The following is a 17,247-nucleotide window of genomic DNA, read 5'->3' on the forward strand; positions in this document are numbered from 1 at the left end:
GGACATTCGATAGCTTCGAATGACCAAGGTGAAATTTGGATCTTTTGAGTACTTTGCCGCTCTTATTGAAGATCATAATTTTGGTTTTTTAGATATTGACCGTCATCTTCCATTTCATACAAAAATTTTTGACGCCTTATAAAACGTGACCATTATGAAACCTAAACAATGTTAACCATTCAGCATCATTTTTCAAATCACAGCCGTAAATCGATGTGCAAAATGTCACAGGTGTACACATACAAGCTATTTGGCAAGATATTATTGAAAAAGATGTAAATGTCTTGCTGTGATTATATAATGAGCTCTATTTTAACATCGAAATATTATATTGCATTGAATATCATGAGAAGACGTATTTTAATAGTAATGGGTATATGATTATATCAGAAGCGGCAGGCATAAATAGAAATGATAAGTAAATTGCATTATTCGGTCAAAGTGGCGGATGTACACACCATGTGGAAGCCTGATATAAAAGTAAGACCCTGACATTGGGATGCTGGGGGAATGACAAAGCTATCTATGATCTGTGTAGGGAGGGCCAGCGTGAATTTTACCAGCAGCTACAAGCGGTCAATATAAAAATGTGTAAACATATAATTTCAATATCAAATGATTTAGAAAACATGTTCAATATTAGGGGTAATTTTGCAGGTTTCATGCGAATGGTCCTGATTAGGAATTTATAATAGTATAGCTGTTGTATACGGCTCCGTGTCCTCTGATAGATAGCATGTGTATCAGGTGACAATTCAATTCTTTAATGATCCTTAGGTTAAACATTACATTCCCAAATTAAAGGCATATCTTAAGCCACAATTTTGTCAATGTAGGCAGAGGTATAATTTGAATTATCTGGAGTTAAATTGTTAGCTCCGCTGTGACCGAAGGTCAGCGGAGCTAATGGGTTAGGGGGTGAGCCGTCGTCGTTCATTCGTGCGTCTGTCAACTTTTCCTTTAAATCGCTACTAGTCCTACAGTTTTAATCGGATCAATTCCAAATTTGGTATGAATGTTCTATGGACCTAGGCCTATAATGTTACAGAGCCATTTTTTGGATTCGTCCTCCAGGGGGCGCCCTGTTGTTGGAGTTCGTGTTTCTTCAAATTGCTACTAGTCCTACAGTTTTCATCAGATCAATTCCAAATTTGGTATCAATGTTCTATGGACCAAGGCCTAAAGTTACAGATGCTCTGTAACTTTACAGGCCTAAAGTTACAGAGCATTTTTTGGATTCTTCCCCCTTGGGCTGGAGTTTCTTTTTTTTCAAAGCGCTACTAGTCCTACAGTTTTAATCAGATCAATTCCAAATTTGATGTGAATGTTCTATGGACCACGGACTATGAAGTAAAAGAGCCATTTTTTTGATTCTTCCACCAGGGGGCGCCCCTGGGGGTGGAGTTTCTATTTCTTCAAATTGCTATCAGTCCTATAGTTTTAATCAGATCAAGTCGAAATTTGGTATGAATGTTCTATGGACCAATACCTACAAAGTACAGAGCCTTTTTTGGATTTGGCCAAAAGAGCACCCCTAGGTATGCAGCTTCCATTTCTTCAAATCACACAGCAGAGCTATATAAGCCGATAGGCTCCTTGTTAATGTTCCCCATACTGCTCTTTGCACAATCTTGTCAATTTTACATTTCAGCTCGAGACAAAGATTATTTGATCAATACAAATAATGGTTATGAAGATGAAAAGTCCTGGATGTCATAGTGTTATTGTTCTATTTTTTATCCTTACTGGTAAATTTCTGGCTTAATAGTTCAAAAAGTGGGACTGCATACCTGTTACCTTACTTGTCGACAGTGATTACTCTCATTTTTGTAGACTATGCTTTTTGTCAGAAGAATTTAGCTCCCAGATTCGTTGAGACTCTAGAAAATATCATTGGATTCAAGGGGATACCAGAGGATACTCCAATTGGTACTACCATTGGCTATCTAAAAGCTATAGATCCAGAAGGTTTACCTTTGACCTATGGCATGAAAAGTGATACATATGAATGTATCAATCCATCTACAGGACTGGTAATTCTCAGTCGACGTCTGGACAGGGAGGTAACTATTACTGTTTCGTGATTTCCATCGGAACATCGGGATAAATGTGTACACAGCAGAATACTGGTCTCCAGGAAATTTGCTTGGTACCATTGATAGTTCAGAGCTTAGATTCCTAATGTTGTAGGAAACTGTCCAAATTGAGTACCTGGATTTTGTTAGGTGCTCGATTAAGCTTTCTGTCATGAGCGCGAGAGATGCGATATCCCCCAAGGGTGGGCTTATGGCCCTTCTCCAAAATTTATAAAAGCTAGGTGCTTGGAAAGCAACCGGTATTCCTGAAGATGAATTTTTGTTTAAAGTTGAAATGTTGAACAAAGTGCCAGCTCAAGGAAACATTTTTGGACTTCATTATTGTCTCAGCTTTATGGTGGTTTTCAGATTATATTTTCGTCTCACCTTGGATATAGGACTAGTGTTTTATCAATCGTGAGCTTGGAAATGCCATTTCCAAGCAGCTGCTTCATCTTTGAATGCTCCGTTTGTTTGTTCATTCGTTCGTTCGTGTGTCTGTCAACTTTTTAGCCCACTTGGGACTTTAGTGGGCTATTGCGTTCACTTTTTCCGTCTATCCGTCCATCCGTAGAGGGAATCCAGTTATTTTGGGAAGTTTTGAAGACGCTTCAAGGTAATGTTTTGATATTTGGTTTATACATGTATCTACCCTAGACACATCTTCAGCCCAAAACCTGGCATTGTCAGAATCAAGATGGCCGACTGGCAGCCATTGTTGTTCGCCAAAAATCTGCACTTTTTACATGTTTTTGAACTTTTTGATGGAAATTTTGAAGGCGCCTTCCTTGATCAATCATCTTGATCTTTCATATGCATTTGAACCACCCGCAGGGCCCATCAGCATAATAAATATTGGGTTGATCGGACTCGAGATGGTCGTCCTAGGACCTTTTCAGTGCCCAAGAATGTCAATTTTGGCCCGAATTCTGAGTCCTGTAGCTTCCTACTGGTTTGCCATTTCTCATTGCAATTGCTGATGGGTATTCTTTGGAAAGGGATGTTTTATACCTGAGACAGGTATTTTTGATCAGCCAATTATGATGCAATTGGCGGCCATCTTGGTGTCATTAGTACTCATTCGTAGGTGGAAAAAAGTTTTTCGACGTTATATTGATACCTAAGCATATTTTGTAACGTCAATGAATTAGAAAGTTGTAGCTTATAACGTGTTCTATGATTGTGGTGAGTTTCATGTTCATTGGTTTTTGTATATGGCCACCAGGGGGCATTGAATACAATGTCTTAGTATTTCTATATTATATTCGTACCAATACATATTTTGTTACCACAATCAATTGCAAAGTTGTAGCTCATGACATCGTCTATGATTGTGGTGAGTTTTAAGGAAATTCGTTATTCTATATGGTCTCCAGGGGGTGTTGAATAGTAGAATAACCTAGTATTTCCTTATTATATTGGTACCTAGGCATATTTGGTTATGATCAATTGCAAAGTTGTAGTTCATGACATGTTCTATGATTGTGGTGAGTTACAAGGTTATTGGGTTTTGAATATGGTCACCAGGGGATGTTGAATATTTGAATAACTTAGTATTTCCATATTAAATTGGTAACGAGGCATATTTTGTTTTCACAATCAATTACAAAATCATAGCTGCTGACATGTTCTATGATTGTGGTGAGTTTCAAGGTCATTGATTTTTGTATATGGTCACCAGGGGGTGTTGAAAATTGAAAATGTTAGATTGTTGAGCATTTGAAACCACTTCCCAAGTGGGCATGGTGTCCCTGGACCCCAATTTTAGCTTTGCTGTGATCGACGGTCAGCAGAGCTGATGGGTTGGGGGTGAGGTGTCGTTGTCCGTCTGTTCGTTCGTTCGTGCGTCTGTCAACTTTTTCTTCAAATTGCTACTAGTCCTACAGTTATAATCATATCAATTCCAATAATAAGATAAAAACCCACTATTTACAGATTAAAAGAATTTAAAAACAAGAATTTATTTATTCAATCTAAAATATATATAAGACACGAAGTTTCGATCTCACCCTAGAGATCAGGTGTGAGATATAGACTAAAAACAGGGGTATATATACAGAGGAGAACAGGTTAATTGAGTAAATTGGGGAGTGAGTAAATAATTAGTGTTTGGCAAGGCATGAAGTAATGTACTTCGAAAGAAGGGAATTGTGCGGAGAAAAGCCATTATTCAAATTGGTACTAATTTATATCTTTCGACGCTGTTTCCTTGTTTACAAATATATCATTGGAACCAACTCCCAATTTCTTAAGAAGAAAACTACCGGACTCCAATCTTGATCTCCCAATTCCTGTAGATTGTTTACTTGAACTTTTGGAACTCTGTAGGCCTACAACCAATCTATATTTCCAATTCTAAGACAAATTCTATGAACAAATTTTCCATTTCGCTATGGGTAACCCATTATCCCCCATTTTAGCTAATCTTTTCCTTGAACACTTTGAATCCGAAATTCTTCCTAAGTACGCTGGCTCTAAACCTAACTTTTGGATAAGATATATTGATGACATTCTGTCCTTAGTTTCTGATGATTTTGATCATACCTCTTTTATCGACTTCATCAACTCCCAATATCCATCTTTGAAATTCACTTTTGATCGGGAACAAAAAGACCAAATTCCGTTTTTAGATGTTCTAATTCACAATAAATATTCTCATTTGATTTTCTCAGGCTACCGTAAACCTATCAACGCCGAGGCATACCTTCACTACTTTTCGTTTACTGCTAAATCAATCAAAATTGGTCTCGCTCAAGGCCTCCTGCTCCGTGCACTACGGATCTGCGATGAAACCTTCCTTTCGGCTGAATTTGACCATATATCCAACTCTTTTAAAAAATTGGCTTACCCTGATCACATTTTGAAAATTTCTAAGGCCAAACGTACTTTCTTCAATTCTAAACCTCCAGAAAATAAAAAACACATTTCAGAGTTCATTGTAGTTCCTTATGTACCTGTTTTGGAAAAGTTTCGTCACTCTCTCTCTTTATTGGATAAACAAATCATTTTCACGTATGAAAACAAAATTAGTAAGACTTTGGTTAAAAACATTCAATCTAAACCTTTGGACTGCAGAGTTAACAAAATTCCTTGTTTTGGCTGTGATAAAATTTACTTTGGAGAAACTGGTCGTGAATTGAAAACTCGAATTTCGAAACACAAAAAGGATATAATATATCAAAAACCGGCTAGTGGCGTAGCCAATCATGTTTGGAACACTGGTCATCGTTTTAATTTTGATAAAGCCGAAATTATTTATACTTCCAGCAATTACACTAAACGCCACATAGTTGAGTCTGCCCTAATTACTCGTCACTCAGATATTAGTACCAATTTGAATAATGGCTTTTCTCCGCACAATTCCCTTCTTTCTAAGTATATTACTTCATGCCTTGCCAAACACTAATTATTTACTCACTCACCAATTTACTCAATTAACCTGTTCTCTGTATATATACCCCTGTTTTTGATGGGTTTCGTCGTCAGACGAACCCATCCATGGCATCGTCGTCATGTCTGTCTGTCTGTCCGTCTGTGGATGTTTCTTTATGACACGATTTAAGCTGTTTGTGTGGACCGACAATTCTGTAATTTCACACAGGTATTCTCTACTTGATGTAGATGGTGCAGCTTGGTTTATATTTGATTCCGATGGTTATAAGTGCTCTAATTTGGTTAAAAGATAATTAACGTAACTCGCTATTTCAAGCCGCTGTATAGCGCGTTGCTACGACGACGCTCGATCAACATACTGGTACTCGCTGTGTAATACTGAACACGTATATACCTGTAGATATTGATTGTACTAGCACCGGTTTTAGATAGCGCGCGCGCTGATCGGTCTTAACACTTCTCGGAACTGCTGTGCTAAATGCTGAGAGGCCGAATCTATGCGCAATCATTTATTGGGCTCGTCACATTTGATAGTGAATGGATAAATAACCGGTGTCAATGACGGTCGCTACTCCCTATCAGTATAACTCATCAGTATAAGAAATAATTCTTTCGAGTTTTTTTTTTTTCAATCCCCGAAGTTGTTGTTACTATGTTGACCTCGCCGTTTTATAAGCTTACCGATGATTCTTCTAGTATTTTCAGGGTCACAAGACATGACGAAGTCGCAAAGTTTTGTACAAATTTCACGAAACAAACAATTATTTAGGTGGCACCTGATCTATTGATTAATTATGATAAATAATGTTTATTTCATTAGAAATTTGTTTTATTCAAACACTACTTTCATCGCACATAGCGTGATCGGTAGGCCCTACTACTCTACGGTAGGCCATGGACTCTTTCATGTGGTAGGCCTATTACAAATGATACAATCCGCGTGTCCGTGAATAAGTGACACGTGGTGGGGCGGGTTGTGAGGAGCATCGAAACTAATCCGTCACAAATAATAGATAGAAAACAATACCTTAAGTGGTTAACTTTTATTAACATCATTACCAAATCAAAACCTGCACATCCTATTGATACACCGGTCACAATCCTCTCTTTAATCGTTATCTATAGAATACTTGAGTAAGGCCCTGGCGAGAGAACGTGTCCGTGCACAAATCCGAATGAATAAATTGAAATACCGGATGATAATATTGAAGATAATATATTTTATTTACCTTGAACAAAGAATGATTTTCCTAATCCCTATTGTATATGAATCCCTATCCTTCCGAAGCTTCTCTTATCCTGCTGTCGACACTGGTCTTACTAAGGTACCAATTATCTCCTCTCTCTCGATAGCGGCCCCCTTTTGTAGGAAGAACCGGCATTCTCAGAATTCCGATTCTCCCACGCAGGGTCTTCCGCTTTTTGGCAAGGAGCAGCTACCCAACTGTCATGACCGTTTTTAGTTACGGAAAATTTAGCCCTACTGATTTGCTGATCTAAAGGTTTTTAGAAACTGATTTGCTGATATAAACTTTTTCTTCCAACCCTCCTGTCATGACGCGTTGTGATTTACTCACTCATTGCTAGTCGTTGTTGAGAGAGCAGCTATTGTCTGTGAATTACCAACGAGCGCATACAGACAACAGAAACTTCAGACAGCTAGTTTAAACATTTAACACAAATTAATTTTTCTAAAACATTAGCGATTATTCACAATTTGTTCTTAAACAACATCTAGATTACTCAAATTAAATATCTTTTCAAAACTTTGTTTTCTTTTCTAATTACAGTACAAATTCATTGTTTCTTTTTTAATTATTATAATTAACTACGATTCGGAATACATTGTGATTGATTATCAATTCTTAAATTATTTGAAATACTTATACTAATTATTTTATCTACAATTTAACTAATTCTATTTTAATACAGGATAAGCAAAACAACCACATCTTCCTAAATTTCCGGTTTTTCCTTTTACGGAAAGTAGCCGGGAATATCATCAAGTATCAGCGTGATCCCTTCACGAGCCTCATTATAAATACACTCCATTGTTCCGACCAAATACGGTTCCGTCTATTCTTAAGTTTATAAAAAGATTTCTGAATGTTTGCCAGATAACGCAGCAGAAGAACCGAGAAAGAATTATTTTTACACCAGGCTGATTTATGGTCAGCGCTGATAGATCAAAGCATCAAACAACAACCTGCTTACTACATCTTACTACGTTTGTTGTCTGAAACCATTAATAACCACCAACGCATTCAGGAAATCAACATTACAACATTTTTTAGCTACTACGAAATCTTGCTGCGGATCACTATCATAAGTAGAAATTCTAAGAATTTATTTCAAAGAATAATAAATTACGTCTAAATATTGGGATTCGAACTCGTAGTATCGATTCAGGTGCCTTTCCCGAAGCGGGTATCCCGCGGGGAAAACCCATTACTATTTATATCGAGAATCGCCTTTTTGACAGCGAGTTTGGTGAATGAAACAGAAACAATTACACAGAAACCCATCATGGAAAGTTTCTTTCTGGTTAGTCAATATCTCATACCTGACGATGATCTCTAGGGTGAGATCGAAACGTCGTGTCTTATATATATTTGAGATTGAATAAATAAATTCTTGTTTTTAAATTCTTTTAATCTGTAAATAGTGGGTTTTTTTCTTATTATCCGTTCACCACGTTTGAGTGTGGTTATCGTTCTATATCAATTCCAAATTTGGTATCTGAATTCGTTTGTTGTCTGAAACCATTAATAACCACCAACGCATTCAGGAAATCAACATTACAACATTTTTTAGCTACTACGAAATCTTGCTGCGGATCACTATCATAAGTAGAAATTCTAAGAATTTATTTCAAAGAATAATAAATTACGTCTAAATATTGGGATTCGAACTCGTAGTATCGATTCAGGTGCCTTTCCCGAAGCGGGTATCCCGCGGGGAAAACCCATTACTATTTATATCGAGAATCGCCTTTTTGACAGCGAGTTTGGTGAATGAAACAGAAACAATTACACAGAAACCCATCATGGAAAGTTTCTTTCTGGTTAGTCAATATCTCATACCTGACGATGATCTCTAGGGTGAGATCGAAACGTCGTGTCTTATATATATTTGAGATTGAATAAATAAATTCTTGTTTTTAAATTCTTTTAATCTGTAAATAGTGGGTTTTTTTCTTATTATCCGTTCACCACGTTTGAGTGTGGTTATCGTTCTATATCAATTCCAAATTTGGTATGAATGTTCCATGGACCACGGCCTATGAAGTTACAAAGCCATTTTTATGCGACCACCAGGTAGGCCCCTCCAGGAGAGTTTCTATTCAAATTGCTAGAGTCCTACAGTTTTAATCTGATCAATTCTAAATTTGGTATGAATGTTCTATGGACCACGGCCTATGAAGTTACAGAGTAATTTTTTGGTTTACCTTTGTCAGCAGTATGAGGTTGGCATTGAGCCAATTCTTGTAAAATCGCGGTACGTTTTTTTATGTGAGCATTTTTTTCATTGGTTCTCGGGTTAAATGACTTATAATCGATGCGATTGAAGATATGACGAACCTCCATCTAAAAACGGATACACACCTCAAGAACTTTATCTCAACAGATCAGATACCTATTACGGAGCATCTAGAACTTCCACCCCCCGTGGCACCAACCACTACCCGCACAATAAAACCCCTTTGGTGCGATCGTATCTCTTCTACTGAGGTATGATGCGTATTTATTTTTTATAAATCTAATATATCCAGTATTAGGCAAAAAAATTGATACATTGTTTCTCCGCTCTGCTGAGCTTAAAAGTTAGACCCGGCGGCCGCCCATCTTTTTTTAAATCGTGATAAATTTTACTATAACAGACAGCTATAAAAATGAACTGATTACAAATTTTATTATATTTTACAAAAATGACCCGACCGCTGCAGAAAAACAGGGTATTATTTTTGTTTAGCCTTACCCCGGTAGTTTACATTGAAGCAGTAAATGACCACATAGCCCTACTTTTGCCATGACTGGTGCATTCTTTTCTTACAGGCATTGCTTTTAGGCTTTATCGCTGAAAATAATTTGCCTCTGTGCATCGCGCCTTAGCTCGTGAACCTGGACAAAAATGCTGACAAATCTGCTGTCAAAGAAGTTAGTCTTTCTAGGTTCACCGCATCATACAAACTAACGCATGGGAAGGGGCAATACTTCACTGATGAAACAGCTAACCATCTACAACATGGCCCATTTTCACTGAATATTGACGAATGCACGTCTTTAGTACACAAAAAAGTGTTAGGTGGGTTTTTTTAGAAACAATAAAAATGGTTTAGATCACTTATGCTTGACGAGAGGTGGAGAGTATATGCCTATATCATGTGAATTTTAATTCTTTATTAGGAGTTCTGGTGAGTTATTTTGACGTCACAGAAGGGCGTTCAGTCGTGCAGCATTTTGCAGGCATCGAAATGACAACAGTTGACGCAGAATCGATATATCAAGCCTTGGTGAAATTGCTGAATGACCACGATGTTCATCTTAAAAATCTAGTTTCCATATTGGCTGATTCGTGTAACGTCATGAATGGGAAGCGAAATTAGGTAGAAGCTAAGATTCGCGAAAAAGCAAAAGATTTATTGGACATTGATGGGGATTCATGTCACCACATTCATAATTGTGCGAAGAAACTTTCAGATGTTTTTGAAAATTGGGTCGAAAAATTGTATACAACATTGTTCAATGATTTTAAATGGTCACCTGATTTTAAGCAGGACTTAGCCGAGATATGTGATTTGCTAGAAATTCAATACGTTGCCCCTCAGAATTATGTTCCGCACAGATGGCTCTCAGTGTATGATGTATCCCTTTCATGTCTACCTATGTTTCCTGCCTTGAAAGTGTTTTACTCGGCTTTTTTGCCGACTGAAATGGTTGGGGCATACAAGCCTGTAATTGATGACCTCCTATCTAACCTGAGTCCGGAGGCTAAAGGTAGAATCAAGGAAATACATGATCGATTGAGAAAAAAACGCAAGTCAATGACAGATGCTGGAAAGCAAAGGAAAGTTGAGATACTAGAAAGAGTGCTGTACCAGGAGAGTCGAACCATTCGCATCATGAATTTTTACTTGGTAGCTTTCCCTATATTGAAATCTTATGTTTGCGTGTTCCAAGGACAGGAGACTCTCGTACACAAACTACATGAAGAACAATTGAAGGTTTTTCGGGAGTTTATTGCCTCGTTCATCAAGCCAGAAAATATTGTCAATAAATCAGCCAAAAAGCTCCTGGCACTTGATCTCACAGATGTAACCCTGCAGTACAAACTAGCTGATATGTTCGTGGGTAATGACAATGTTCAAGCTCTGAAACAAGTAGATGCCCAAACGAGAAAAGATTTTTTTGATAAAGTCAAAACTGCCTACATTCAATGTGGAGTATATATGCAGATGAAACTACCTATCAATAGTAACGTCTTGAAAGCTCTGTCGCGTGTAGATCCTTCGATTTTATCTCATTCCATCGCCTCAAAAGGGTTGAAAGCCTTAAAGGATGATCACAATCTTGGTTGGTTTATTAGTGAAGATGATGGGGATTTTTACAGCCAGCTGACGAGGCTCTCAGTCGACCATGACCTCCCTATCTACGATGGTAAAATTGACCGATGGTGGCACTTGGTAATGAAGACTGGAAAATATCCCGCCGTGTGTGCTGTGGTTCGGGCGTCCCTTAGTATCTTTCATGGTCCCCCGGTAGAGGCATCGTTTTCTATCATGAATCACTTATTGAACAAGAAGACAAACAGGCTAAACATAAAAACATATTCGGCCTACCAGTCCATAAAATATGCTCTCCTTGCCAAAGGTCAAACTGCCTTACAATATTTTGGGCGTAGGGATGTTCGGTTCAGCCCTGTCAACAAACGGCTATGTCAAAAAATTCGGGGAGCATCTAGGAAACATAAAAACAAGCGTGCTGCGACTGTCCAAGTGAGGAAGGAAATATAGGATAAGTATGCAGTCCGTGCCGTGAAAAGAGTTAGCAAAAGGAAAGCTGCCACAACTCACGAAACAAATATCCGTACCCAAAAGCTACGCAAAACTGGGTATCTAAATTGAATATTTGGTTTCTTGACATCAGAGCTCTGTGTCGACCATACTGTCTCATATTATACAGTTCATGAATAACGTTTGTACTAGATGTTTTATTCACAATAAAGTCTTTTTCTCAATTGAATTTGCATTAGATTGTGTTATTTTTTATGATAGGAATCGGAATGATAGATGGGATGTTTGGGGTTCAAACACATAACTGTACGTTCTGTGACTGTCAGAGACATCTGTCATTTAATGACCGAAAAATGGATCACACAAGGGTCTCACCTTTCTGTGTTGACTTTGGTTTCTGAAAATTGTAAAAATCTAAAATCAGGGGCTCGACCTGTTGGCCTACTGCTTTAGATCTCATTGAATGTGGATCTGCCACATTGGAAATAGCCATTACCTTTCAAAATATGGTGGTCGCTCAGCAATCGTTCATGGGTTCAAGATCGCTGTAAGTGCTCGGAAAACGCTTCTAATTTCAAGAATTTCTTGGGGGATATTTTTTTGAAAATATGAAGTAGTTTCCCTGCCGCGCCTGCCTGCACCCTACGAAATTTTGGACGTAGACCATAAACAAATGTTTATCTTTGGTCTTATTTGACTACAAAATAATTCTTTAAGAAAGATAAAATACAATATAATCGTCTAGAACTTTGAAGTCACGATTAAAAAGACTTTTCAAGCAATGCCCTTCCTCCAAACAACCTCTAGCTTTCAAGGTAAATCACACTTTGCCCATGGTCAATTTATTTTAATTCTTCCACCAGGGGGCACCCCTGGGGGTGAATTTTCTATTTCTTCAAATCGCTACTTGTCCTACAGTTTTAATCAGATCAATTCAAAATTTTGATATGAATGTTCTACGGACCACGTTACAGAGCCATTTTTTGGATTTGTCTCCTAGGGGGGTGCCCCTGGGGTCGGAGTTTCTATTTCTTCAAATCGCTACTAGCCCTACAGTTTTAATCAGATCAAGTCCAAATTTGGTATGAATGTTCTCCAGACGAATACCTACAAAGTTCAGAGCCCTTTTTGGATTTGGCCAAAAGGGGGCACCCTTAGGTATGCAGCTTCTATTTCTTCAAATCACACAGCAGAGCTATATAAGCTGATAGGCTCCTTGTTTGAAATTATTTTATTTTATTTCGTTTTAATTTCATTATGGACTTTTGCTCTGGCAAAATCCATTTTTGCTATCGCATATGACACTTGCTTCCCTTGGTACAAAATAACTTGTAACTTGTGAAAGAGGCTTTGTCTCTCTTAGGAATTTTCAAAATATTTAATGCAATAATAAAAACCCTTTTGAATTTTGTCGGAAAGCTTATTTGTTGATCTAGTTATCTATTTGTTGTTCAAATTTTACTGTCAGTTGGGAAACTTTATGTTTCAGACGAATACACAAACTAAAGTTATCGTAACAGCTGAGGACTCAACAGGACATAGATTCTCCAAAACTAATTTAGTAAGTATAGAACCAAGGGATGTTGAGCTGTCGATCATCCAGCATTCCACCAAGTGGCCATGGTGTCCTTAAACCCTTTGTTTAACTGCTTACTTCAAATTGCTTCGATGATTTCGATGTGCAAATATAAAAGATCCAGCTTTCACATGCTATCAATGGTACTGCACAATGTGTGCTAGCTGGTAGATAAATGTAAGTCAAACGTAGGTCCATTCTTAAAAGAATTGATGTTTTCAAAAAAAATAGTCCAAACGACCAAGGTAACATTGATCAGACGGACAAAGCTTGAAAAACCTTTTGACTGTATTTCGTTTTGCGAAATCTACCTATCCATCCCACAAAAGAACTTGCCAATCTTTCATTTTTAGCCTACTATTAATCCAAAGAAAATCTGCCTAAGATATCATTCAAAGCCGCTCGCTTGCTTGTTGATGATTGACATTATAAATGAAAAGCAATTGGAGAAATAGAGAAGAAAAGGAAAAATATGTTTTAATTTGAGTGTCAGATGATGCGTTGTTGGATAAATGTATCGTAACAATTTAAATCTGTGGCAATTAGTTTTATAGGTAATATATAATTTGCATATAGGCCTTTATGATATAATTGTTTTATTGTAGATATCACATGAGTATGAAGCTGTTATATTAGATATCAATGACAATCGCCCATTTTTTCGTAACGTTCCCTACCGGACAGATGTGGAAGAAAACACACCCATTGGCTCAACAATATACAATCGTATATCAATGAGGGATGACGATCGTGGTCTAAATGCAGAAATGGAGCTACTCTGTGTTGGTAATACACCAAATGTAAGTAGGCCTATTCTCTTAATTTGTTCATTTTAGAGAAATGGTATTTGGTGTCTCCTTTTTGACGAACTGTAGGTTTGCCTATACCTACAAACGGTGTGGTGCAATCAGTTATTGAAAATGAATTGAGTGCCGATGTGTCAACAAGGCACAAACATTGGCTACCAATGGTGTTGATTTTTGGCTTCATGGTATGGCTTAATGAGTTTTTGAGGCCAAAAAATTTCATGGCGATCAATATATTTTTAGGGGACTTATTTTTTGAAAAACCCATAAAAACCCTGCTTTTTAGCACTAAGTAATGGCTCGTCTTTACATATGACAATTTACATACTTGGAATTGAAATGTATAAAAGTTCAATCCTTTCTGGAAGTGGTGCCATTTTTTGTGTGAGTACTCTCGATTTACTTTTCGACCTACAGGCCCTCACTTATAAACCCCCTAAATTTTCTCGCTTCTATTATTTGAGCTGACCTTGTCCAATGACCTAGTTACAATTCGGGCATAGTCTCTACACGCGAATGTGATTGGCTGTGATTGGATATATGGGAAAATCTGGGAATTGCAGTGCCTCTGATGTAATTGGGAAGGCCCAATGTGGAAACGAAACAAAATGGTGAGGATTTTCTTCGAATAAGGATCGTACGTTCAGAGCTGCCAACTGTTCTGATATTCCATAACTGTTCCGGAATATCATGTGAAAATATGGCGTTCGGTTTTTAGGAAAATTGATTCTGAGAGATTTAAGAAAGAACAATACAATTTGCCAAAAAACAATTAAGTTTTCCATAACTAATCAAATTTTTGCATTGTTCTCAGGTGAATAAAAATCTGTAACAATTTTCCTAAAAACTGAACGCCATATTTTCACATGATATTCCAGAACAGTTATGGAATATCAGAACGGTTGGCAGCTCTGAACGTACGATCCTTATTCGAAGAAAATCCTCACCATTTTGTTTTGTTCTTGTCAACTCAAATTATACTCACACTATGACACTGTACTAAAGTCTATCCCAGTGGTTATGACCACGGCATTTCACTCTCAAAGAGCCAGTATCAACAACAATTTAATTGATACTGACAGCTTTAAGTGTTCAAACTCACACTGAGCATCGTTGCTTCGCTGGACCCCAGCTGCTTGTTACTATGGTTACAGGCAAGAGTGAATAAAGAGCAAAACTTTTCCACACTTAATCCAAGAAAATGAAGTAATAAGCAATGAAAATTCAGGTTTGAAGTCTTGTTGCATTCACGAGTGAATATTTTCGCTGGATGCTGAAGTCAGTGTTTACATTATGAAGTGTCAAAACCAATTTCCAAGTTGAAAGATTATATTTAGACGGTGTTTCAAGCAAAACAATAGCAATCGACTCATGAGATAATTCCAGATTATATATGCTCACACTCTGAAGAGTTTATAGATGTAAAAAATCAATCAGATTGAATTTGCCACATGACATGATTATTCCCAAAATTAAACTAAAAATTCAAAAAAGGATTTTGTAAAATTATAAAAATTGGAATTTTATATCCTTTAATGAATGGCCTGTTGATGGTATATTTTCCACTCTTGAATGCAGTAGTCGCTTGACCTCATTACTCGTAAGGCTGAGTGATAGAAACCACAGGGATCCCGATATGTTAGTGTAACAACTCTTTGATGCACCGCGGTCATAACTACAGGGATAGACTATAGCATGCCTCTGTAATAAGATGGTAGATGGCGCACTAGTTATGTAACTAAGTGAAGTGGACTTATCTCCAATCTATAGGATTATCTCCATCTTCTTCAGTCCACTTCACTTAATTTGTTTTTACTCTGAACTGTTTCGAATTGCTGTGGTTTCTACAGTACCCTGTGATGTTTTTATTGCTTGTTCTGTTTATCTTTAGTTCTGACAAATTTCTTCTATTTTCGATCCTATGAGTTTATATGCTTTGTTACTTGTTTCTCTGGTCATTCCACCTGATGATAACCTGTTAGTCAACAGCTGAAACGTTGTGGTTTCGAAATAATAAATTCTATTGTATAATTTTAAATTCGAAGTATGGTATTTCTTCATTTAGTTGCAGCTCTCTAGTGCGTAATTCTGGGAATCAGAAAACTTTTTATCTGAAAATTGTATCAAACTGAAAATTGATATATCATCTTAACTCCTTATTGATAACATTGTGTTAAAATTTCATCAAAATTGAACAAAAATCGAATAAATTGAAAATACAGATTTTATGTTCAAATCCATTATTACTGGAGGAATTCTTACAAAGAACATCTACACTCAGCAAATTCTAGATAAGAAGATTTCTATGACCAAAATGATATCAAACATATATGAAAAAAGTTGTTTTTAATTTGTCACAGTGATACTGTGTGATACTGATGTGAGCCAGATGTGTTCCTGTAAACATTATAAACAAACTACCGCTTGCTATTTGCTAGTGGAATGTGGCTTGCACTGTAAATCTGAAGTACCAACCGGTGGGTTTTTTCACTGTCATTTAACTCAGCCTTTAAGTGTAAAAGTATCCTAAAGGTTGTATCAAACCAGACATTACATGTATTAAACCAGAATTTTATTGTGTCAAAAGAAATTTCTTCCATTCACACAACTAACCTTTACCAACATAAAGATGTCTGTTATAACTGTTCAACAGGTTCTTTTTATAGATCAATATTCTTTTCATATAGATTTAAAAGAAAAGTTATTTTTAGCCCACTTGGGACTTTAGTCCCAGCTGCTATTGCGTTCACTTTTCTTCCGTCGTCCGTCCGTCCGTCCGTCCGTCCGTCCGTAGACGGAATCCAGATATTTTGGGAAGTTTTGAAGACGCTTCAATGTAATGTCTTGATATTTGGGTTACACGTGTATCTACCCTAGACACATTGCAAAATCGATTGCAAAGTTGTAGTTCATGACATGTTCTATGATTGTGGTGAGTTTCAAGGTCATTGGGTTTTGCATTTGGTCACCAGGGGGCGTTGAATAGTAGAATAACTTAGCATTTCCATATTAAATTGGTAACGAGGCATATTTTGCTATCACAATCAATTAAAAATCATAGCTGCTGACATATTCTATGATTGTGGTGAGTTTCAAGGTCATTGGTTTTTGGTTTACCTTTGTCAGCAGTATGAGGTTGGCATTGAGCCAATTCATGTAAAATCGCGGTACGTTATTTTATGTGAGCATTTTTTCATTGCTTCTTGGGTTAAACGACGTACAATCGATGCGATTGAAGACATGACGAACCTCCGTCAATTACATGGTCAACTCTGTTTAAATTCAACGAAAAACTGTTTTTCAAGGCCTCCACATGCGCGGGACGGGAATGCTTATCATTAGACCGTTGCACACACAAACACACGCTCATACAGACTACTATAT

At 37.2% G+C, this 17,247-nt stretch overlaps 1 protein-coding gene across 1 annotated transcript in view; it reads left to right on the forward strand.

The window, feature by feature from the left end:
• The window catches only part of LOC141903753 (cadherin-related family member 1a-like), a 41,925-nt gene that overhangs the window by 4,656 nt on the left and 20,022 nt on the right, over positions 1-17,247 (forward strand). The window contains exons 2-5 of the mRNA XM_074792032.1: positions 1,652-1,748; positions 1,834-2,063; positions 12,971-13,042; positions 13,663-13,857. Coding sequence (XP_074648133.1) covers positions 1,685-1,748; positions 1,834-2,063; positions 12,971-13,042; positions 13,663-13,857 — 561 coding nt within the window. The 5' untranslated portion in view covers positions 1,652-1,684. The remainder of the gene's footprint in view (positions 1-1,651; positions 1,749-1,833; positions 2,064-12,970; positions 13,043-13,662; positions 13,858-17,247) is intronic.

The sequence above is a fragment of the Tubulanus polymorphus genome, chromosome 4 (genome assembly GCF_964204645.1).
Source record: "Tubulanus polymorphus chromosome 4, tnTubPoly1.2, whole genome shotgun sequence".
NCBI classification, from domain to species: Eukaryota; Metazoa; Nemertea; class Palaeonemertea; order Tubulaniformes; family Tubulanidae; genus Tubulanus; species Tubulanus polymorphus.